The sequence below is a fragment of the Muntiacus reevesi genome, chromosome 18, assembly GCF_963930625.1.
Source record: "Muntiacus reevesi chromosome 18, mMunRee1.1, whole genome shotgun sequence".
NCBI classification, from domain to species: Eukaryota; Metazoa; Chordata; class Mammalia; order Artiodactyla; family Cervidae; genus Muntiacus; species Muntiacus reevesi.
In genome coordinates this window covers 36574955-36598525 of record NC_089266.1, presented here as the reverse complement: position 1 = coordinate 36598525, position 23571 = coordinate 36574955, and the positions used below count along the sequence as shown (strand labels likewise).

At 53.7% G+C, this 23571-nt stretch overlaps 2 protein-coding genes across 7 annotated transcripts in view; both read left to right on the top strand.

The window, feature by feature from the left end:
- The window catches only part of KIAA0753 (KIAA0753 ortholog), a 56590-nt gene extending 55100 nt beyond the window's left edge, over nucleotides 1-1490 (top strand). For all 5 annotated transcript variants that reach the window (XM_065910725.1, XM_065910724.1, XM_065910726.1 and 2 more), the window contains one exon: nucleotides 2-1490. In XM_065910725.1, coding sequence (XP_065766797.1) covers nucleotides 2-119 — 118 coding nt within the window. In that variant the 3' untranslated portion in view covers nucleotides 120-1490. The remainder of the gene's footprint in view (nucleotide 1) is intronic.
- A 10349-nt stretch (nucleotides 1491-11839) lies between these two features.
- The window catches only part of PITPNM3 (PITPNM family member 3), a 101156-nt gene continuing 89424 nt past the window's right edge, over nucleotides 11840-23571 (top strand). The window contains exon 1 of one of the 2 annotated variants that reach the window (XM_065910327.1): nucleotides 11840-12020. Coding sequence is in view for 1 of the 2 variants with exons in the window: in XM_065910326.1 (XP_065766398.1) it covers nucleotides 19356-19377 (22 nt within the window). In the remaining variant the exon portion in view is untranslated. Of the gene's footprint in view, nucleotides 12021-19273; nucleotides 19378-23571 lie in introns of those variants that run through there. The other variant, XM_065910326.1, reaches the window with a different exon arrangement.

Genomic DNA, 23571 nt, shown 5'->3' with positions numbered 1-23571 from the left:
GCTTCTCAGAAGAGCTGGTCGATGAAGCCCTTGGGGCTGTGGCTGCTGAACTGCAGGACATGTGTGAAGATTACGCAGAAGCCGTGTTCACCTCAGAATTCTTGGAACCTGCTACGTGACGGCTCTCCAAGGCGGGGCCCCTCGAGTCACAGTGGCTGAGGGGTGGCACCCCCCCGCTTGGTTTTAGCCACAGGAAAGCTTTGTCCTCTGCTGTCCCTCCAGGCCCAGAGAGCTGCCCACTGGGAGGAAGGATGCGCCTCACTCTGCATCTTCTCATTGTCAGAGCGAATGGTTCTGGTAGCTTATAACGGGATGTGTCCTATTTATGAGTGCTCAGGAAACGTAAATTGATAACAGTATAATATTTTCTGAATGTGTAGTTTTCCCATTGAAATACCATGGTCATTCCACTGGCTCAGTTTGGTGATCAGAAGGTTCTGAAAAGTAATAGATTAAGTCTGCTTCACACCGGGATTCAAGTCGCTGTTGGCCTGCCCTGATGCCAGCACAAGAGCAGTTACCGTCTGGTCTCGTCACCTGGCTCATGTTCCTGCTCTGACAGTTCCTCCCAGGACACCTGTCCTGCTGCGTTACAGACTTTTGTTGAGCTCAGGACTTGGTTCTGCTGCCAACCCCTGCTCTGTTATAAAATAGGAACCCGGCAGTTACCCGCGTGTAACAGTAAACACACACTCCTCTCATTCTCAGTTGCTAGGTGCTTCTTCACATTTTTAGTTCCTCAAGTCTTCTGTGGCTGTGAGTTGACGTATTCTGATACACGAAACTCTGAATTCAGAGGAAGTTTATGAACCTCAGGAGAGGCTGGCCTTCTCTGGGGTTTGGGCAGAGGCACGAGCTCACTCTCCTCTCTGCTGAGGTCACAGTGTCTTGTGTCTCTGCACTGGGAGGGAGCCTGAGTGGGAGGACAGAATAGGTCTGGCTGGCGTGAAGACAACAGGGTCTCCCCCAAGACAGGAAGAAACTTAAGAACCACGACAGCTTAGCCCTTGAGCGTCTTATAAGTCCTGTTTTACCAGGAGGAAAGCCTCTTGTGCTTTCAGAAACTCTGAATTCAGAAAAAGAAAAGGAATGTGTCTAAAATAAGGCCACTGCCGGGAAAAAGTTCCCCTCACTTTTTTTGCCTGAGGCCTTGGTGAAAGAAATGTAGAGAACGAGTGACGTGAGACACACCCCACGGAATAATGTGAATCTTTTTATAGCACATACAGTGTTGTCATCTGGGATTTGTCTCTGAAGTACAAGTATTTCAGGTGATAATTTAAGCTGCTTGATCACACTTACTTGTGCAAAGTTGATTTTCATTTAATGTTAATGTTTTCCTGCTTAATTTTATATAACCTCAGAATTTAAAAGGCCTCAAGGGAAATTTTAGGTCTTTTATTTGAGGAATTACATAATGTACACTTGAATTGATAGAAGCGTCTGTTATTGATAATTTGTGTGGCAGTTTTTATTGTTGATTTTTTAAATAAAGTTGATATTTTAAAGTATCTACATGTTGGTTTAAAATAATTTACATACCCTTTTTCCCCTCAGGCAAAGTGAGGTGGGATTTACAGGAACCACTGAGAATACTTTTATATTTAATATGAGTGCAGTGGATTATTTGCCACCTCTCATCCTCCCCAAGAAAGAAATACATGATAATGAAAGCTAACATTTATTGAGCACATACTATGTACCAACCATAGGTCTAAATGCTTTCGCTGTATTAATTTATTTAATCCTCATACCTGTGTGAGGTGGATACCATTATTATTCCCATTTTATAGATGAATCAAAAGGCCCAGGATGGGGAGATAATCTGATCAAACAAGCCTATGTTCAGCAACGCCATGGGCATGGGTTCATTTACTTCCTGTAAAGATGTCAAAGTTTCAAGAGTTCACTTGAATGCATCCTCCTACCTCTTCCTACCTGCGCTCAGCGTGTGACGCCACCCCTCCAGACGCTGTGGTCTGGAGCAGTCCTTTGCTAAGTCCTGTCTGCTACAGAGTCGAGTCCAGACTCCTTTGCTTTGTTTGCAGATCTTTCCAGCATCTCTCCTACTCCCTGTCTCTGACACCTGGGGGTGAGGCTTACACCTGCTTCTGGGTCTGCTCTCTACTCCACCACCCTGGCCCACTGCGAACCTCCTCAGCCAAAGCTTATTCTTTGAAGACACAAAAATAACCACAAGAAATTAAAACTTTCACCTGAAAATGGAAGTTGAATCCTTCAAATATAAATTTTCCTGTGTACAGCCTTGCAGTTATCCCAGACCTTTAGCATTTGTTCATGAGCAAAGGCTGGTCCTGTATAGGTCATTCTCTAATCCCCTCCAGTTTTCTCCTGAACTATCTAAGTGTTCAGAAACAGAGAAATGCATGAGTGTAGTATTTCTGTGTTACATCGGCTGTCCCAATGGACAGACATGCTGAAATTCCTGTGTTCCTCACCCTGATCTGTCCAGCTTCACCGCCCTGGCCACTGGGGGTCTTACCTGTTAACGTGTTTGCCTGTTATCTGTTCAGCTCCTTGAGGGCAAGGCCTCTGCCTAAACATGTAGTTGTTGCTAAGTCATGTCCGACTCTTGCCAGGCTCCTCTGTCCATTTCCTCTGGATCTCCCAGGCAAGAAGGCTGGAGCGGGTTGCCGTTTCCTTCTCCAGGAGATCTTTTCAACCCAGGGATCAAACCCATTGTCAGCTGCATTGGCAGGTGGATTCTTTACCTTGGAACCTCCAGGGAAGCCTGGGAGCAGGTAGGTAGTGCTCTGTAAATTGTTTTGAGTTAAAGAAGGAAGGCATATTTTTACCTCGGATAGGTTTTGGTTTTGGATGGGGGCTCTATCACATATCTCTGCAGTGTCCAGGAAAATCTTTGTTAACTCTTGGTGACCTGCTGTAGGATGCTGCCTGTGAAGAACTTTGGATCCCTTCTCTGAGGCACCAATGCATTGGGGATTCCAACTCAGAACTTCCAGAACTGCTGCAGAGTGGGCGTGGAGGCCCCGGGGCTCGGGGAGAGGGCAGAGGAGTGGATGGGGACTGCAGAAATGACTGCTTCAGTGCTGGGGTCCCTTCCCCCTCTGTCTGTTGGTGCTGGAGGTCACAGGGGAGATGGTGAGGAGCATCCTTTCTGCCTCCCCTCCCTCCCTCCACTTACAGTTCCGGCTTCCCTAAAACGGGTGGGGACGGTGTGTGTGTACAAGGAGTGGGCAGCTGGAGCCAGGGCCTGGAGAAGCCATGAACTAGGCACCAGTGGGCCTGAAGGCAGAGGTGAGGATCTGAGCGAAACCCCCAGGGCCTAGAGGAGAGGAAGGGGCTCTAAGCCGGGTGGGAAGTCTAGTTTCCTCTCTGGTGCAGTGTGCATGCGTGTGTGCTAAGTCACTTCAGTTGTGTCTGAGTCTGTGACCCCATGGACTATAGCATGCCAGGATTCCCTGTCCTTCACTATCTCTAGGAGTTTGCTCAAACTCATGTCCATTGAGTTGATGATGCCATTCAACCGTCTCATCCTCTGCCTCTTCTGTCCTCAATCTTTCCAGCATCAGGATCTTTTCCCATGAGTCGGCTCTTTGCATCAGGTGAGCAAAGTATTGAAGCTGAAGCTTCAGCATCAGTCCTTCCAATGAATATCCAGGGTTGATTTCCTTTAGGATTGACTGGTTTGATCTCCTTGCTGTTCAAGGGACTCTTAAGAGTCTTCTCCAGCACCACAGTTCAAAAGCATCAGTTGTTCAGGATGAGCCTTCTTTATGGTCCAACTCTCACATCCAGACATGACTACTGGAAAAACCATAGCTTTGACTACGTGGTTTATTAGTTGCTTGACCCTAATGCAGGCTGGTCTGGAAGGGCTTCTACCAGGCATTTCAAGGGTTTCCTATAGTCTTCCCAGGAAATCCCAGTTTGGGCTGCAGCCTGACCCCAAGCGATCTCTATCAGCTGGTCCATCAGGATGGGTCCTGACCTGGTGCGTAGCTCTGCTAATGGCCCTAGGCTGGCTGGCTCTGTGGCCAGACCCCACTTTGCTCTGTGACTCCAACTCTCTCTCCCTCCCTCTTGCCAGCCTGCCGGGGGCCCTGTTCTGTAACACTGGGCCTGCTCTGGCCTCGCTGGTCTTCCCAGGACCTCAAGTGTGGCCTCAGACCCTCAGCCTGGTGCAAGGAGCCCCCAAATTGCCTCAACCTTCTCTGATAAACCCCCTATATCTGCTGCTCTTCCCAGAGTCCTCTTAGCTGTTTCTGTGGTCCATCTGCTTAGTAACCCTGATCAATTATTCTTGAACCAAATCTGCTGCTTCTCACCAACTTTTCTGACTTACCATCCACCCAACTGAACTTTTTCCTGTGGCTGAGTCCATGCATTCCTGCCATGAACCTGCTGGCACCACCCCCTCCCCCACCCACACACACACCAATGCCCTAGTGGGTGTGGCCAGAGGTCAGGCCCCTCCATGTCCCACTGCCATGAAATGTGTACCACACCTGCGCCTGCTACCCTTCCCTGAGCCCTGGTTCTCCCGGGAGCTGCTGAAGGGGCTGCTCCCCTCTCATTCCACTCTGGATCCAGGAGTCACCCTTCCCCAGAGCCCCTTCTGTCACAGCCTTTGCCTTCCCAGGCACTTTTGCTTCCATTGCAACCTTCCCCCCAACCCTCCTGGCCCTTCCACGCCCCCTCTTGGGGTGTCTTCTCACCTTGCTCATTCCCTGCCCTCCCCTATCCCCAGCCTTCCTCACTGCCCCCTCCCGGGACCTCGCCCTTCTGCTCTGCTTGGCTCCCTGGAATCTTCCTCCTACACACCATTCCTCTGTCTTCCCTTGGGTGTGGGTGAGGTCAGCCCAAGGCCTCCCACTTGTCACGTGCCCTTGCTGAGAAACCCATCCAACACTCCTGCCCCTCACTGGGTGGGGCCCTGAAGACCCGAGTCTGTCTCTGTCCCCACCTGGCAGCCCGTTTGGGAGGGAGAGAATCACAGCAGTGCCCTTCTCTAACACGCTGTGACCAGATTCTGGACACCCGGGCTCTGCCATCTATCCTGCGGCCCCCAGGCTTCCCTGAATTTGGGCTGAGTTCTAGGAGGCCCCCAGCAGATGATTCCTCAAGATGGCAAGGGAAGCTGGGAGTCCAGAGGGCTGGGGAGATGAGGCTGGCCACCGGACCCTGTGCCTTTACGGCCCCTAAAGACCAATTTCCAGGGCCAGGGTCAGGAGGAAACAGTGGTTCTCCTTAATCACGATTGTCCAACACACCCGAGAGGTCAAGTGAATACCTGGGGTTTGACCCCATCCCACATCTCCTCAGCACTTCGCAAGTCACAAAATGCCTTTCAGTGCATCCCTTCTCTCGGTCACTGCAGCCAGCCTGCTGTGTGTAACAGTGGTAACACAGACTACTTAAGAATGTGAGCCTTGAGTTAAAATCTCCCGGGACCTCCATCCCTTAGTTTCCTAATCTGTGAAATGAGGATAAGAGTAGCACCCACCCAGGGTTACTATGCATGTTAAGGGAAATAATCCATGTAGAATATTGAAAAGAGCACCTGGCGGATAGTAAATGCTCAACAAGTGTTCACTCATAGGTTTATCACAAAGGGGGAACTTTCGGCTGTTCTCTTAGCCTTTTTTCTGAAGTACTTTCTTTGCCTCCTTGCTGCTGTTGTTCTTGCTACTCACAGCCCTGTGTCTCTTCTTGCCCTTGAAGTTGAACACCCAGCAACACTTGGCCATGCCTCTGGCTGCCCTGAGCCACATCTGCTTCCCTCTCCAGCTGGTCCTCTGATCCCTTCGGAGTTGTCCCCTTTGGCCATGGGACTAACTTTATTACTGCGGACAGTGATCCTGCACGCTTGCTCTAGGGCTCCCAAAAACTTCTGAAAGGGACCACATCCTTTTGGGGCAGGGGGATAAAGTATGAATAGCCTTGTCTTATCCTCTTTTTTCTTTTTTGGCTGCACCAGGCAGCGTGTGGGATCTTTATTCCCCGACCAGGGATTGAACTTGCGGCCCCCTGCATTGGGAGCATGGAATCTTAACCACTGGACTGCCAGGGAAGTCTCAAGGGCCTTGTTTTACAGATGAAAAAACTGAGGTCTACAGAAATGAAGACGTCTTCCGGGTGCACAGTGACAGAGCCAGAACTCAGTCTGCCTCTTTCAACTTCAAATCTAGTAACCTTTCCATCCTGTGACACCATTTGGTCTTTCTCTCCAGCAGAAGTTTCTCAGATGGTCTAGAAAATCTTGGTAGATGTAATTGTAAGTGAAATCTCCATTTAAAAATACTTGCTATGGTCCTGCTCTCTGCCAGGCACTGGGTTTGCTCCGGGCGTACAAAGATGATTAAGATGTGTTTCCCACCCTCCTGACACAGCCCAGCACCGCAGCACCACTGCCCAGAGTGGAGCTGTTCTTCAGGTTTCATCATCTGTGTCTCTCATCCCCTGCCCTCCTGCTGGGCCCTGCACCACCGCCCCCCAACCCAGAACCCCATCCACAGAGTCTTGATAATAATCCACGGAGTGCTGACCAGTTACCAGGGGCTTTATTTACATGATTGCATTTGATTTTCATGGCTTCCTGGTGGCTCAGATTGTCAAGCATCTGCCCACAGTGCAAGAGACCCGGGTTCGATCTCTGGGTCAGGAAGATCCCCTGGAGAAGGGAATGGCAATCTACTCCATTATTCTTGCCTAGAGAATTCCATGGACAGAGGAGTCAGGTGGGCTACAGCTCATGGGGTCACAAAGAGTAGGACAGGACTGAGTGGCTGACACTAAACTGAAATAGAGATTATTAACCCATTTTACAGATGAAACTGAAACCAAGTGAGATGGAGATATTCCCAACTAGAAAGTGGTTCTGGGTCTGATGACAAATTTGGGCTGTTCCCAGCATATTGCAATGGCTATCCCTGGACCCTGGCATCCACACTCACACTGCCAAGGAGCCTGGTTCAAATGCTGGTTAGGGAACAAACTAAATGGTGTGGCAAAAAAAGAAAAAAAAAAAAGTAATATGTCTTGTTAAGACTAGATCACAAGATTCATTTTCGTTTGCATTAATATTCATGCAAAGTTCACTACATATACAGAAATTCAGATAGTTAAGGCACAGACCCTCATAAGGCAGAATGAAAACCAAGATGAAACAGAAAAGTAACAGAGTATGTGCTGAAAGGAGTGGTTCATTTTTACTGATTGACAGTTGCCATCCTGGCGGTCTTCATGGAGGAAGTGATATTTGCATTCGCCCTTGAAAGATAATTGAAACTCTAGTAATTATAGAAGTGGGGGAAGGATCCTCCAGGCAGAGGGAACAGCAGGGCAAGGATTAGGCTCTCAAAAGGGGAGGGCATGGGTGAATATAATGCGATTAGGCTAAGGTGCTAGAGGGCTTTAGCCAGAGCTGAGAGGCCTGCATGGGGAGCCTGTGTGACCCAAGACTGAGTGCATCTGAGGCAGTGGGGAGTGACCTCAGCAGCTCATGACTCCCCTCAACAAAGAATTTTTGTCCTGCTTCGAGAAGATGCCTTGAACAGTAACAAGCAGTTTCCCTCACCTTCCCTTCCCTTGAAAGCAGCGTTTGCCCCAGATTGCTCCTGCTCAAGCCTCCTAATCTGTATTCTGTTTCTAAATGGGGGAGTCTACTGGGAGCCCCAGGCCCCTGCCAAGCGCTCCATCTGTATTTAATCAATCCTTCCTCTGAAATCCAATCCGTCATAAATGCCAGTCTTGCAATAAATGTGCCGAAAGGTCTGCAGGGACCGGCTTCTATAGTGAATGAGAAACAGAATAGCTGCCCAAACTATTGAAACGAGAACAATGGGGATCCAACGGACACGCTGCAAGAGGGGCAAATACTGGAGCCTAAGCAGCCACCCGGGGAGCCCCGGGGAGCCCCGGGGAGCCCCGCCTGCCCAAGGCCCCCGCTGTGCCCTCAGCACGTCCTCCGCCTGGCCTCCTCGCCCTTATTAGCTCCTGGTAATGGATTTTATATCTGCTCAGTGTGACGGAGGCGTCTTGGCACTCCCAAGACCTGCAGAGTCTCCTCTAGGCCCTCCAATGAGAAGCCGGCAGCCTCGTCAGGCACGGAGGTGGCTCTCCAGCCAACATTTACTTTTGTGTCGAAAAGAAATCCCAGGCATGTTTGGAACAGATGCGGGGCCCGCTGAGCCGTGGGGGCTTTTCGAGGACAGTTGGGGCCGGGCCCTGGGGTGTAGCTTTCCTGTCGGTGCTGAGTCTGTGGCCCCTGCCTGCGGGAGGCGGGCAGGCTGGGTGGCCTGGCTCCTCTCTGTGCTGGGCCCTGAGACGCGCGGTCGGGCACGGCCGCAACCCTGTGGCCTGTCTGGGGCGGGCATGGCAGAGGGCCACCTTGCCGCAGGAGGGCACGGGGCGCCGGCTCAGCTCTGCCAGAGCTTTTAATTAACTCACATAATCGTTCACAGCTTTGGACACCAACACTCCCTGGTCTCCCCACACCAACTTGGGGGGGGCCTCTTTTCTCAGCCGCACAAAGGGCTTGACTGAAATAGGAGCTCTGGCTGTTTTGAAGGGTCAGAGTCCATTTAAAAATCTGGAAAAAAATCACGGATCCTTGCCTCAAAAAACACACATACAAACACAAGTATATGCACATACGTATATACACATCATATGTACACGTATATATATATATATAGAGAGAGAGAGAGAGATTATATAATGCACCCATACACACACCTGTGGTGTCATGTCAGGGGTCTGACACTCCCCAGATCCAGGCAGGCTTGGATGGGGCCTGAGCCCTGAACTGAATGATTGTTGGGTCCAGCCTCTTCCTCTGTCATCCTCCTGAAGCTGTCTGTGTACAAGCAGTGTCCCCGTCACAAAGCTTTTCCTAACCTCTCACTCCGAAGTATACAGAGGAGGTTTATCACCCATTTTGTGCTGAATCGCTAAGTCGTGTCCGACTCTTTGAAACCCCATGGACTGTAGCTCGCCAGGCTCCTCTGTCCATGGGATTCTCCAGGCAAGAATACTGAAGCGGGTTGCCATGCCCTCTTCCACGGGATCTTCCCAACCAAGGAATCGAATCCAGGTCTCCGGCACTGCAGGTGGATTCTTTACCATCTGAACCACAGATCTTATAGAAAATCAGTAGTGGAACTGGGTCTCATCATCTCCACTACTGTTTCCTCTAACTTTTTAAGACTGTGCTTCCTTTTTGGAAAAGATTTTTTTTTTTTAATGTGGACCATTTTTAAAGTCTTTATTGAATATGTTACAATATTGCTTCTGTTTTATGTTTGGTTTTCTTTGTCAGGAGACATGTGGGATCTTAGCTTGCTGACCAGGGATCGAACCCGCACACCTTGCATAGGAAGGCGAAATCTTATCCACCAGACTGCCAGGGACGTCCCTGTGTTCCTTTTGATGCATGGGGGGGAAAGATCTCATTTCCCCACCCCAGGAATCTCTAATAACTCACGGTAGGGAGGGGAGCAGAAATCTACCTCCCCAAGTTGAGGTTCACCAAATCTCAGGCTAGGTGGCTAAATTTTACTTTCTAGAGCTTGATATATAACTGGAACTCTGGAAATCATAGTTGTTCTTATTTCCTAAGTATGAAATATCTTAACATTGGAATATTTGAAATCCTGTTACAGCCTGCGGCAGCCCAGACTAAGAAACACTACGGAAGGACTGAGAACCTGTCCTTGTGTTTGTGAGGTCCTCTGGCCCCTTCCCTTAAGTTTCCTGCGGGGGACACACCAGGGCTCTCATGTTCTGAGGATGCCAGTCCCAGATGGCTCTAGGCAGCAGAAGCAATGCTCTCCTGAAGGTTCTGGAACCCTTAACTTTGGCAAGTCTTCAGGATTGAGCTTTTGTGGGATGGCAGGGGCTCTGTCGGGCTTCCCTGGTGGCTCAGCGGTAAAGAATCCTCCTGCAATTCAGGAGATGCAGGAGACTCAGGATCGATTCCTGGTTGGGGAGGATCCCCTGGAGGAGGGCATGGCAACCCACTCCAGTATTCTTACCTGGAGAATCCCCATGGACAGAGGAGCCTGGTGGGCTACAGTACGTGGGGTCGCAAAGAGTTGGACATGAGTAATGTGACTAAACAGCAGCAGAAGCAAGGTTTATGTCATCCATGAACTGACACAGCCCCCAGTTCCTCAGTGATCTGGGGGACTTCCCTGGCGGTCCAGTGTTTAAGACCCTGTGCTTCCACTGCAGGGGATGCAGGCTTCATCCTTAGTCAGGGAGCTGGGATCCCATGTGCCCTCACCCCCCTCTCTCTTCCTTACACATTTCATGACTGAAAGTCAAGGCTTCCCGCGAATCCTTTCCTTGTCGTCTTTGCCTTCCTGCCTTTAGAAATGGATTTGCATAAAATAACCAGAGGGAATTTCTACAACTGCCTCTTTATTCACCCGAAGTCCTTCTGGGCCTGAATGTTTCCTTGATGGACTGCGATCCTTCAGCTGGTAATTTAATTGGCACCTGCCCTGTGCAATGTCTCCCCCCGTGGTTTACAAGGGCTGGGGGAGCGGTTCGGCTCAGAAAGGGATGTTTCTGTCTTCGAGAAAGGCCTGGAGTCCCCCGAGCATCCTTTCACTCGGGCGAGTAATCTAGTATATCTTTAATAAGTGGAGTCAATTCACTTTTGGAACCCTTGTAAGATTCAGCCTTTGAGTCATTCTGACCAGAAGCGTTCAGATGCCAATAGGAATAGATAGCTGCAGCAGTGCCCACCCACGAGATCTGCCCTGGAATGCGGGGCCAGCAGCTCAGGGGAGGGAGGCACTGATAGCCACAGAAGGCTTCTTCCCTGGCCAAGGCTGCAACATCAGTGCCCTGGAGAGTCCTGCTGACTCAGCTTCTCCACCTGCCAGAGCATCTCCAGTGTGGGCTTTGGAAAACCACGGAGTCAGAGCCCAGTGGCAAAGACGCTGGGTAAGAATCTAGCATAGACAGAAGGATGGTACCTGAGGTTGCACCTGGAGTTTAGTGTCAGAATCTCAGCTTCTCAGCTTCCTGTGTCTTGCTTTTGTCTTATTTATTTCTCATCTTCTTCTCTGTAGAGGTTAAGGGGGAGAATTGTGGACATCAGAGGGCTTGGTTTGGAATACTTGGCCCACCACTTACTAGCTGTGTGAGCTAAAGAAAGATACCTAGCCTCTCTGGGCCTGTTTCTTATCTGTAAAATGGGAACAGTTATAATAATGGCATCACCGACTTGATGGACATGAGTTTGAGCAAGCTCTGGGAGTTGGTGATGGACAGGGAAGCCTGGCATGCTGCAGTCTATGGGGTCAAAAGAGTTGGACATGACTGAGTGACCGAACTGAACTGATAATAATGCCTCCCTCATTATACTGCTGTAAGGATTAAATGAGGTACCACATGAAAAGCACTTAAAATACTTCCAGGCGCACAGTAGTCACTCAGCAAGTATCTCTTGCTGTTATTGTTGTACTGTTGGAGAGAAACAGGGCAGATGCACAGAGCTTCCCAGCTGGCCTAACAGAGAGGTCTGAAGGTTTTAGCAAAGTCTGAAGACAGAAGGATGGACAGAATGACCTCTTCTAAGCAGTTCTCTCTGAGTCTCTGCAATGATTCTGTCTTGGCTTCTATTCAGCAGTTATCTGAGCCCCAGTGTTGTGGGGGCCTCTCTGGGGAGCTAAGACTAATACACTTTGATATCTGTATCAACAAATACCGATGATGCCTCTGCAGAGAGAGTGTGGTGGGAGGCGTGGTCTGCAGTGGGAGTTTTAATCACACACGGGCCACAGGGGCTGCCAGGGTTTAGTCCTGTTGAACAGGAGGCCTCTCTGTGCTGACTTCAGCTCAGACCACCCACCTCCTTCTCCATCGGCTCATGGGGAGGTGTGTGGTGGGCACCACCCTGCTTGGATCTGGAGGAGAGAGAGAAAACGGTATCACAGGCTGGGCTTCCGGATCAGCGAGGCTGCGGCCGTTCTGCTGGCTCTGTGGGGTGTTCTGAGCGGATGGAGCCTCCAGTTCTAAACTGGGTAAGTCCTTTTCCCTGTTTTGGCCTGCATTTTACTATCATCAGACAGGGCACTGCTCTCTCAGAGCAGCTTGCCGTTGCGGTGATTTGGGGAATCTACGTATTCCCAGTGGCCCTACGGCTCCTGTGCTGTGCATGTGCCCCAGAGAATCTCTAACACGGAAACCCAAGAGGCGCAAAGGGATGTTTGCTGCAGCAGTATTTGTAGCAGCGAGGAGCTGTGAAGACTAAATGCCCATCAAGAGGGGATGAGGGAATACAAGGTGAGGTCTTATCACACTATGAAACACTATCATCGAAAGGAACAGGCCAAACCTACCAATATCAGTGTGAATAGATCTGAAAACAGTATTAAGGGGGGAAGTAAGAAGCAGAACCAGCTAGCCATGGTGCCCTAATGCAAAGTTTTAAATACATCCATGCAGGTATATAGGGCTTCCCAGGTGGCGCTGGTGGTAAAACCCACCTGCCAATGCAGGAGATGCAAGAAACCCGAGGGTTTGATCCCTGGGTCAGGAAGGTCCCCGGGAGGAAGGCATGGCAACCCACTCCAGTATTCTTGCCTGGAGAATCCCATGAACAGAGGACCTGGTGGGCTCCAGTCCATAGAGTGGCAAAGAGTCAGACAAGGCTGAAGCAACTGAGCATGCACGCATGCAGGTATATAACGCTCAGGTTAAACAGACAGGAGAAAGAGCTGCTAAAGGTAGACTGGAAAAACATAAGCATTTGGAGTAGAGGGATGGACTGGGAATGAGGACGAAAAGAGAACAACAAAAAAAAGACTTTGCCCAGACTGCTGGGAGATGCCATGAGCTTGTAAACACCAATCTTATTATATCCTACTAGGTGCATCTCAGGTGAAAACGAAACAGATAAAGATGGTTCAGGCCAAGATAATTCTCCCAGGACCTTCCAGCACCGCCATCCAGGTGCTCGGTCAGCATGACCAGAGCTAGGACCACGTGGAGGCTCAGAGCTAGGACCACGTGGAGGCTCAGAGCAAGGACCACGTGGAGGCTCAGAGCAAGGACCACGTGGAGGCTCAGAGCAAGGACCACGTGGAGGCTCAGAGCAGGGACCACGTGGAGGCTCAGAGCTAGGACCACGTGGAGGCTCAGAGCTGGGACCACGTGGAGGCTCAGAGCAAGGACCACGTGGGGGCTCAGAGCAAGGACCACGTGGGGGCTCAGAGCAAGGACCACGTGGAGGATCAGAGCAAGGACCACGTGGAGGCTCAGAGCTAGGACCACGTGGAGGCTCAGAGCAAGGACCACGTGGAGGATCAGAGCAAGGACCACGTGGAGGATCAGAGCAAGGACCACGTGGAGGCTCAGAGCTAGGACCACGTGGGGGCTCAGAGCTAGGACCACGTGGGGGCTCAGAGCTGGGACCACGTGGAGGCTCAGAGCAAGGACCACGTGGGGGCTCAGAGCAAGGACCACGTGGGGGCTCAGAGCAAGGACCACGTGGAGGATCAGAGCAAGGACCACGTGGAGGCTCAGAGCTAGGACCACGTGGAGGCTCAGAGCAAGGACCACGTGGAGGCTCAGAGCAAGGACCACGTGAGGCTCAGAGCAAGGACCACGTGGAGGCTCAGAGCTAGGACCACGTGGAGGCTCAGAGCAGGGACCACGTGGGGGCTCAGAGCAGGGACCACGTGGGGGCTCAGAGCTGGGACCACGTGGGGGCTCAGAGCTGGGACCACGTGGGGGCTCAGAGCAGGGACCACGTGGGGGCTCAGAGCTGGGACCACGTGGGGGCTCAGAGCTGGGACCACGTGGGGGCTCAGAGCTGGGACCACGTGGGGGCTCAGAGCAGGGACCACGTGGGGGCTCAGAGCTGGGACCACGTGGGGGCTCAGAGCTGGGACCACGTGGGGGCTCAGAGCTGGGACCACGTGGGGGCTCAGAGCAGGGACCACGTGGGGGCTCAGAGCTGGGACCACGTGGGGGCTCAGAGCTGGGACCACGTGGGGGCTCAGAGCAGGGACCACGTGGGGGCTCAGAGCTGGGACCACGTGGGGGCTCAGAGCTGGGACCACGTGGGGGCTCAGAGCTGGGACCACGTGGGGGCTCAGAGCTGGGACCACGTGGGGGCTCAGAGCTGGGACCACGTGGGGGCTCAGAGCTGGGACCACGTGGGGGCTCAGAGCTGGGACCACGTGGGGGCTCAGAGCAGGGACCACGTGGGGGCTCAGAGCTAGGACCACGTGGAGGCTCAGAGCAAGGACCACGTGGGGTAGTGGAGCCAGAGGAAAGTCGTATCTGAGGTATGCAAGAGCCCTATTAGGTGAATAGGTGTAGGTTAGTAGGTGTAGTTATAGGAATAGGTGTAGGTGTAGTATTACTAATACTGGGGGCTGATAAAGCCACTGTCTATTACATAATCTATTTACATAATCCGGTGTGATTTCCTGTCTTGTCAATACAGTTACATTAGTAATCAGGACCCACAGGCTGATCTATTGTCTCTTAGGGCCTTATCATCTATACCTGTGTTTGGTTCTCTTCGCACTGGAATCTGTCATATATAAACAGTGTCGAGTGCAGGGCCAGGGCAGGAGAGCAACAGGGCTGAGGTGGGCAGATCAGTAAGAACTTGTTTCGGGCCCCGGGTACTGATGGATATTTGCAGGAGTGAGGACTCCAAGGACCACTCTTGCAGTGTGTTTTCGATTTTCACCCAGTTCTTCATTTGTATTTGGTCTAAATATAACTTGAAGACAACTGAGTTTGCTTGGGGCCAATCTCAACAGTCTTGACATCAAATAAACACAAAACACAGCTCCAAGTGCAAACGGGAGACTCAGAGATAAATTGCTGCTAACCTATTGGGCAGCCTCTTAAATCAGCTCATTCCTTACAGCAGCGGCCACCTCTCTCTGCCTCCACACAGCTTACCTCTTTTCTTAAAACACCTACCCTCAGCCTCTCCAGACCCTCTCTCCAAAATCCCATCTATCAGCATGCCCCACTCAGAAGAAGAGAGGTGCCAGCGAAACAGCAATTGATGAAATAAAATCTAGCCTGGAGCCTCAGTGCATCTCAGCACTCAAAAATCAGGTGAGGTATCAGTTCAATAGGTTCTTCAAGATGTCTCCAAGCATCTCTCAAAATCCTTGAGGACTCAGGAATCTGAATATCATCTAAATTTTGCAGCCCCCCCACTCTCTTGTGAGCATGGGGTGGACCATGGTCTGTGTAAAAGGAGGAGCATTTGGCTTGGTCTACTGGGTGAGGTTCTGTCCTAGCCAGAGGTTCTTATACCTGGGGTCTGGGGCTCAGCTAAAAGGTCATTGATATGGATCTTAAGGGAATCTCCCTGCCTCTGTGTCTCTGCAAGGAGAGGCAGACGAGACCCTTGGTGATCCAATGCTTCCTTGACAGCATTTGCTGTGAACATGAGGCTGCAGTTCCTGACGCAGCAGGAAAGGGGACAGGCAGAATCCTAACGCTTCTTGAGGTTGAAGGCAGAAGCATGGACTAGATAAGCCGCAGCTCCCAGCAAGGAGAAGGAGAGTTCTGGATGCAAAAGCACATTCTCTCCAGTGTCCCGGATGAATTCGGGGCAACCAGGTGGGAGAAGGCAATAGTGAGGATAAACCAGCCCCTCCCAGCTGTTTTAGAAGGCTCCAAAGAAGAGCATCTGTTCCTAAGGTTGCTTTTGTGATTGGAGGGGGTCCTTATGGCAGTGAACAACCACTTAGGTTCTTTAAAGTGTGGGAAACAGGGACTTCCCTAGTGGCCCAGTGGTTAAGATTCTGCCTTCCAAAGCAGGGACTGTGGCTGCCTGTTCTCCAGGAGAACAAGAACACAGATGTGGACAAGGCAGAGGGGTTCAGGCAGGTGGGGAGTGGGAGTTGGCTGGGGAGACTCCTCTACACCGTAGACCCAAGACCTGGGTGTCCATCCTGGGCAGGGGTTGCCAAGGCATTTGGACAGGTAAGTGACCGCCAACAGGAGCCAGTGTGGCCCTATCGCCCAACCATCTCCCACCTGGTTGCCCCCAGTTCATCTGCACCTTTCCCCTAGTTCTCTGGGCTGGCGAGCTTGGCTGAGCCTGGGGGCACCTGGCAGTCCAGAGGCACCAGCTGACCAGATGGTGGGCAGGTGAAAGGGCCTGGGCAGCAGGTCCCAGAGGAAGGATCCCGTCTGGAACTCTGACACCATCTCTCGGTCGCAGAGCTGGGAGCCCCGGCTAACTCCGGCTTCTCTCTCCTGCAGGCAGCCGAGGTCAGCATCTCTAAATTGCTAGTTACTCCTTTCTTCAATTAAGGACGATTCTTCTGACGCAGGAAGTTAACTCCTACCAGTTAATCTAATGGCCTTGTGTCCTTTGCTGTCTGAAGGCAGGGCCAGCAGGTCACAGCCAGCACAGTCGGGAGCTGCTCTGGGGGGCCAGGGCCCCACATTCCCTGTTGGACTCCAGAACCACACAGCAACACTGATCTTCACATGGGGGCTGGGACTGCAGTGGAGGGTGGACGTGGGGAAGCCATGAACGGAGCCTGGACGTGGGTTGTCATGTGGCAAGTCTCCTTCACCTCTGGCCCACTGCCTTCCCATCTGAGAAATGGGGGCATGGAGGAGGGTCTGGCTAGACGATTTCTGGCATTCCCATCAACTCGGGGCATCCCCTTACCTGCCACACTCCCCCACAAGGGTTTGTGGTGACTGCCTGGAGTGGTGGGAGGGATCTTAGTGCCCACCTCAGGGAGCATGATGTCTTTGCCTATGCATTTACACACACACACACACACACACACACAGACATGCGCGCGCGCGCACAAGCGAGGTGCTGCCTTGAAGCAGGGCCCCTGCCAGACTGTGGTCACTGCTGCCTCTGTGAGCCAAGGGCCAGGGGAGGTGCTCAGGCCCAGGTGTGTCTGCTCTGAGGCCACTTTATTGTTCCTCTGTGACAACTCACACCCACAGAGCAGGCGGCCAAACCTGGACATGGTCCAAACAGTCAGGTTTCTGACTGTGCCCCACCTGCAGGGAAGGGTGAAGACAGTCGAGCCCAAGGGACAGAAAAACAGGCTCTAAACCAAGCATCGCAATTTCTCGGCCTCCCTCTCCTTATGTGTGTTACGTGCTTGGTCCCTAAGTCATGTCCGACTCTTTGAGACATCATAGACTGTAGCCCTTCAAGCTCCTCTGTCCATGGCATTTTCCAAGCAAGAATACTGGAGTGGGTTGCCATTTCTTTCTCCAGGGGATCTTCCCAACCCAGGGATCAAACCCACGTCTCCTGTATTGCAGGTGGATGCTTCACCACTGAGCCACCAGGGAAGCCCTTCCTTATGTGTAAACTGGGCATAATACAAGACATCCGAGGATATTATATAGAGAGTGCCTGAGGGTTAAATGACATGATATAGGTAAAACCCTGAGCATACCGCCTGCCCACTCATGGCTAAGTCTACCCCCACCACGCCTGAGTAATGAGGAAAGGCTGCAGGGATTCACTCACATGCTCCCAGCTGCTGATGGATGGCGCATGCTGGCCAAGAGCTCTGGCTACAACCTCAGAGCTGCTGAAATTCTGTCTATTGGTCAGCACTGCTGTCTGGTTCCAAGATCCAGCACTCTGGGGCCTGAGAGATTTCTTGGGATACGTGACTTTCAGTGCTAAAACCAGGGGTCTCTGGCAAATCAGGCTGGTTGGTCCCTCTCGGTGAAGCCACACTAGGGAGTTTGGACAGATTGTCCTTGGTTTGGTTGAGTGAGGTCCCAGAAGGACCCACTGGGGGTGGGGTCATACAACGTGCAGATTTCAGCTAAAATAAGGGGAAACATTCCCACGACCAGCAGTGTCCAAAGATGGAAAAACTCTTGTTTGAGATACTGAGCTCCTGGTCCTTGGATGTAATAAACCAGCGGCTGAAGGGCCACTTGAGGGGGACCCTGTGGATGGAGACAAAGTCCAGGGGTGAGGGGTCAGTGCTGGGCCAAATGCCCACTGAGGACCCTTTTAGCTCCACGTGTGCCCCGTTTCTGTAGACGGGTTAATGGGACCCTGGAGTTGGGACCATGGCTAGCCTGAGCATGGAATTATTCTTTTCCCTGGACAGCAGGAATGGGACAGGGTGGGTGGGGAGCTTGGCTACAGGTTGCAACTGGGTTTTAGCCCTTTTCAGTTCCTCGGAAGGAAGCAGACAGCATCTTCTTAAGGGAGCTTGGCTTGGAGGAGGTTGAAAAGTCACCTGAGAGCAGATACCCCCTAGCCCTCTCCAGCAGCAGAGAGCCAGGCAGCCGGCTGTGGGGGTGTTGGGAGCTGCCAGAGCCTGGTCAGCCATCTGTTGGGCCCATGGCTCTGGCCCAGCCCTGGGCTAGGGATAGGACAGCTCTCTCCCCTGGGCCTCCCATCTGGCTACCCCCCAGGTGCCACTGAAACAACTGGCCTTCTCTCATCCCCTGTTGGGGCTGGACTGTGAATCCCTGGCCACCACCAGGCAGAAGCCATAACACCAACCTCCCCAGCCTCTGCCGGGCCTGTTCACAAGGATGTCTGCCCCCCAGATTTGGGAAACGAAAGGGGGCTATTGCTCACCCCTAGGCTCCTGGCCTTCCCAAACTGCTCCAGCCTGGAATCCCAGGGGGGCTCTGCATGTGCTTTTACACCTTCCTTTAGAGCTAAGGGTACAGAAATCTCTCCCCCTCTGTGGCTAGTTCACATCCAGGTTCTGGATCCTAGAAAACGATTCCATGGAGTGGGGGCTGATGGAGAGTCCATCTCGCCTCTCATCCCTGGAGCCACCTCCCTCTTGGCTTCCCGGGAGCCTCCCCAGGTCCCTTCTTCCTTTCTGGCTCTCCTCTCCGCTCTCTGTCACTCTCCAGGTGCCAGGGTCTCGAGTCTGCTCCGAATTTCTCTCCCCTTCTCCCGTCGGTGTTCCGGCCCCAGAGGTGTCTCTAGCACCTAGTCTCCGTGGCTCTCGCCCCCGACTCTCGGTCCGCGTGCCCATCTCCGCCCGGACCGCAGTGTCCCCGCGTCTCCGCGCCCGTCCGGGGCTCGGAGCGGAGCGTGTTGGAGCGGCGGCCGCGGCCCCGGGCGGGGGTGCGGGCCCGCGGGGGCGGCGTTGGGCGCCTTCCTCCGTCAGTCCCTCCCCGGCAGCGCGGGGGGGCCGGCGCGGCCGCCGCTCGGCGCCTTTAAGGGAGCGGGAGGGAGCGGCGAGGCGGCGGCGGCTGCGGTGGCGGCGGCCGCGGCGAGCGGGGCGGGGGCGCGGGGCGCGGCGCTCGGAGTCCGCTCGCGGCCGGAGGCGGCTGGGCGGCCGGGGCCGGGCTGGGAGCCGCAAGGAGCGCGCGCAGCGCCGCCGGAACCCGCCGCCCTGGCCATGGCCAAGGCGGGCCGTGCAGGTGAGGGCGGGCGCCGGGAGGGCCGGGCCGCCGGCGGGGGGAGGGACTCGCGCGGCTCGAGGTGGGGGGGCCGCCGGTCCAGGTGAGCCCCCGGCACAGGTGGGCGGAGGTTCTGGGCGGGCTGAGCGGGCGGCGGCGCGGCCGGCCCCCTGGGAGCGTGGAGAGGGGGCTCCGCGCGCCCCGCGTCCTTCCTGCGCCCCCGGTCACCTCGTGGGACACCGCGTACCCTCGTCACCGCCCCTCTGGAAAGGGCTAGGTCCGCGGCGCCCCTGCCCGGCTCGGCGGAGGGGAACGATCGCCACCCTCCCGAGACCCTGGGCAGACCCGGACGCGGGGACCGAAGGAGAGGTCCCGCGGCTGCCGCTCCATCCCGCGCCCCCCCACCACCCCCAGCGCCAACCAGGACGCGCCCCCTTGTCCTGCCTCTCTCGCTATCCAGGACGCGACAACCCCCCGCCCCCAGCTCAGGCAGGAGACCCAGATTTCTTCTGGGGAAGGAGGGGTGCTCCGCTCCACACCGGCTAGTGAGCCGTCCCGCCCCCTCCCCCTCCCGGACCCTGGGAAGCAGAGCCTCAGGAGCCGAGATCTGAAGTGGGGGGGTGCTCTTCTGCGGTCCCCAGGGTCTGCCCTCCCCCAGACCCAGGCCGTGCAGTCCGGGGTGTGAGGGAGTGGGCGTTAGTCATTTGTTCATTCATTCAGCCAGACGTTCATTCACCAACATCTGCTTTGTGCCAGGCCCAGAGCCGGGCACTGGGATGAGGAGGTGGACCAAACGTTGCTCCTGTTCGCACTCTCTCGCCCGAGGGTGCCTTGGGAGGGCGCTGCAATGAGAGTGGCAGCAAGCCTGGTCGCAGCAGGGCCGCTTTCGAGGCTGGCATGTGTAAATCTCCCATGAACTCACACCCAGCCTGTGACGTTGGCAGGTGCCATGGCACCCCCTGGGACTCAGCAATGGTTTGACATGAACCCCACCCTCTCTCCATCAGTGGTGGCAGTGATGGAATGAGTGTGAGTTCACTTCTGTACGCACTTGGAGTGGATTCTGCTGGACTGTGTGTGTATAAATCCACTGCCACCCCTCTCGTGCTGCCCTGATCCTGGGCCGGGTCACGATGCTCCTATACATATGCTGGGTGTGTGCTTTGGGTGCCTGAGAATATATTCCCGTTCTGTCCCCAGGAGTCCTGTCGGGGTGGGGCTGGTTGTGTGCGACACAGCCAGTGAGGAACACATCTAAACATTTCCTTTCTCACTTCCCTCCCCTTTCCTCTCCAAAGGGGAGGCTCCAGGAGATGACACCCATCGGGCTGGAAAAGGCAGTCTCCCTGGGTCCTTGCCCACCCCCATTCCTCCCATGAGAAAACATGGCAGGTGTGTGTCCCACCCACTGTCCTCGCTCCCTGTGTGCACGCGTGTGCAAGTTCATGTGCACCCCTTACACACATCACCTACCCGAGCATTGTCAACACAACAACAGCAGTTAACAATTGCTGGTTTTATGAGGAACCATACTATGTGCACCACCATCCCGGGAGGCAGGAAGTGTTACTCTTCCCTTTTGAAAACATCTGCAAACAGAAACTCAAAGAAATAGCTCCCTCCAGGTGGCCCAGGGGTCTGGGCAGAGCCTGGATGTCGGGCCAGACTGTAAGGACTTCTAATGATGGATTTTCTCCATTGCTACCCTCAGAGGTTCCAGCCCCTCCGCCTTGGTCTGTGGGTCGCTTGGTCTCTAGACGGAGAGTCTATGGGAATTTGTTCCTGTGACAGGTGAAGAACTGCTCTGCCCTGAGCACCAGTGCCTCGTGCTATTCTAACATCTTGTCTTTCCTGCTGCAATTTCATGCTCAGACCTTTCCCTCAGGGCAGCACAGACCTCTTTCTCCTCCCTGGGTCCAATGGCCCAAGCTCCTCCCTCCCACGCTCAACTGCTACCCCAAAGAGCCTTTGGGATCGACCCTAGCAAGATCGGATCACTCCTCTTCTTCTGAGCTCTTTCAGGCTCCTTTGCATTTTGTAAAAGTCCCTTCTCTTCCTAAGCCTTCTAAGCTTGCTGACTTGAAGACAGCAGGCAGTAATGTGTGCATGGAGATTGAAATCTGTGAGGATGGACTGGTGAGCTTTATAACAGAGGGAGTCCTTGGAGACAGGAGCCCAGGTCCTTCTCTTTACGGCTAGAGAAACTGAGGTCCAAGGAGGGGATGTAACACAGACAGGGGTGGCTATTCAGGACCATCTACTGTGGATGGACAGACTGATAGTCAGAAATGATCAGGCCTTCACCCTGGGGGTGACATTAGAACTGAGGAAGGGTGAAGGCTGTGAGAATCTGGCCTGTGAATGAGAGTCTGCTCTGTGGCCTATGAGGTGTTCTGTCTAAATCTGGCCAAGGAGGCCATTGACTAGAGATAGAGGTTGGGTCCTCAGAGCCACCCTAGTGCCTGACTCCAAGGTCATTGCACTGTAGTCTAGTGAGAGCAGCCCGGACTTGTGCAGTGCACACCCTGAGCAACCAGCCATGGCTGTGTCAACAGAGTCACACAGGAGCTGAAGGGAGGCAGTGAAAGGAGCTTCCATGTTGACAGCAGAACCCAGGTATAAGAGGAAATGTAATCAAGTCTTAGAAAGGATTGGATAAATGGCAGAGGGTAGATCCCAAATGGGAAGATTTCAGTCACACAGACCAGGATGGTTATGGTGCCCTGTGTCCAGTCTGGAGAGAAAAGGCTAGTCAAGGAGAGCCCTTGGTCTTGGATTGAGGGTGCGCTCAATCTGCTGGACAAAGCAGGAGAGATGCTACCTATGGGATGAAAGTCTGTCGTAGGGAGGAGAGTGGGAGAGTGGGGAGGGTCTGGGAAATGACCTCTTGCAATGCAGAGCTACCTGGGTGGCAGGCCTCAAGTGTGTTGTAGACAGTGAGGAGGCCAATGGGGTCTTGAAACAGTGAGGGCTGAGTTTCTCTAGAAGCTGGGCCTTTAAAGGCTGGCAGAATTTTGACAGAAAGGTGGCAAGCTGCAGGTAAACCTCCTGGTCTTGGGAATGGGAAAAATGTGCCTGTAGAGGGTGTGAAGGGGGTGAGTGGGGAAGAGGTATCCAGGGGTGGAGAAAGCTGGCTAGCTGGGGAGAAGGTTCCTGGAGGGACGCAGAGGGCTGCGGGAAACTCTGGAGAATATGGAAGATGGGAGGGCCGCGTAAGGTTTGGGTGTTTTGACAGATCCCTCCTGGGAGGGCAGAGAGAGAGGCCAGCCAGGCAGGGCTCAGTAGGGAAGGGTTTGCACTGGTTCCTGCCAGCCACTGGGCCCCTCCCTTCCTCCCTACGCCCCTCTGGCCTCAGCAGGTTGGCAGGCATGTCAACCCCAGGGGCAGGGCAAGTGGAAGGCCCCCGCCGCCAGGCAGGAGCCAGGAAGGTCTTGGAACCTCTCTGGCTGGGCCAGCGCCGCTGTCTGGAGAGGCTGGGTGGGGGCTCTAGGGCTGGGCCTTCTTCCAGGCTGGAGGAACCAGTTTATTTGCTCCCAGGTGTTGGGGAGGAGCCAGCAGGCTGGAGTGTATCAAACCCAGTAATTTGAGTCAGTAAAATACTGATCCTTTAGGAGCAGAGCTGGGGGTACGCCTTCAGAAACTCATGTTCAAAACGTTCGCCCGGAGCTGACACTGAGGCCTGGGGAGGGGGGCCCAGTGGAAAAAGGTTGTGGCAGAATCGGGCCCAGAGCCTGTGTCTCCAGAGTTTTGGTTTGAACCCGGTTCTGCTGTGTCGGCTGCCCTCTCACCATCCCAAAGTCAGACCTCCTCCTGGGCCTCTGATTTGTGGTCCCCGGGTAGTGTGTATGGGGAGATGGGGGCGGGGCAGGTGGCCGGATCCCTCAGAGGACAGAATGTTTTGGAACCTGGGAAAAGGACCAGCTCTGGGAGTCTCAGGACTTTGGGGAAGAGCCAGGAGATTTGAGGCACCACTCAGAAACTCCCGAGCCTGGGGTACCAGGATGGCTTTGCTGTGTATCTGCCGAAGGGCCTCATCATTCTACGTGGAGATGGCAAATGCACCTTTGCAGTTCCTAGGGAGCCACGCGTGCTTGCTCAGTCACTTCAGTTGTGTCTGACTCTGTGTGACCCCATGGACTGCAGTCTGCCAGGCTCCACTGTCCATGAGATTCTCCAGGCAAGGATACTGGAGTGAGTTGACATTTTCTGCTCCAG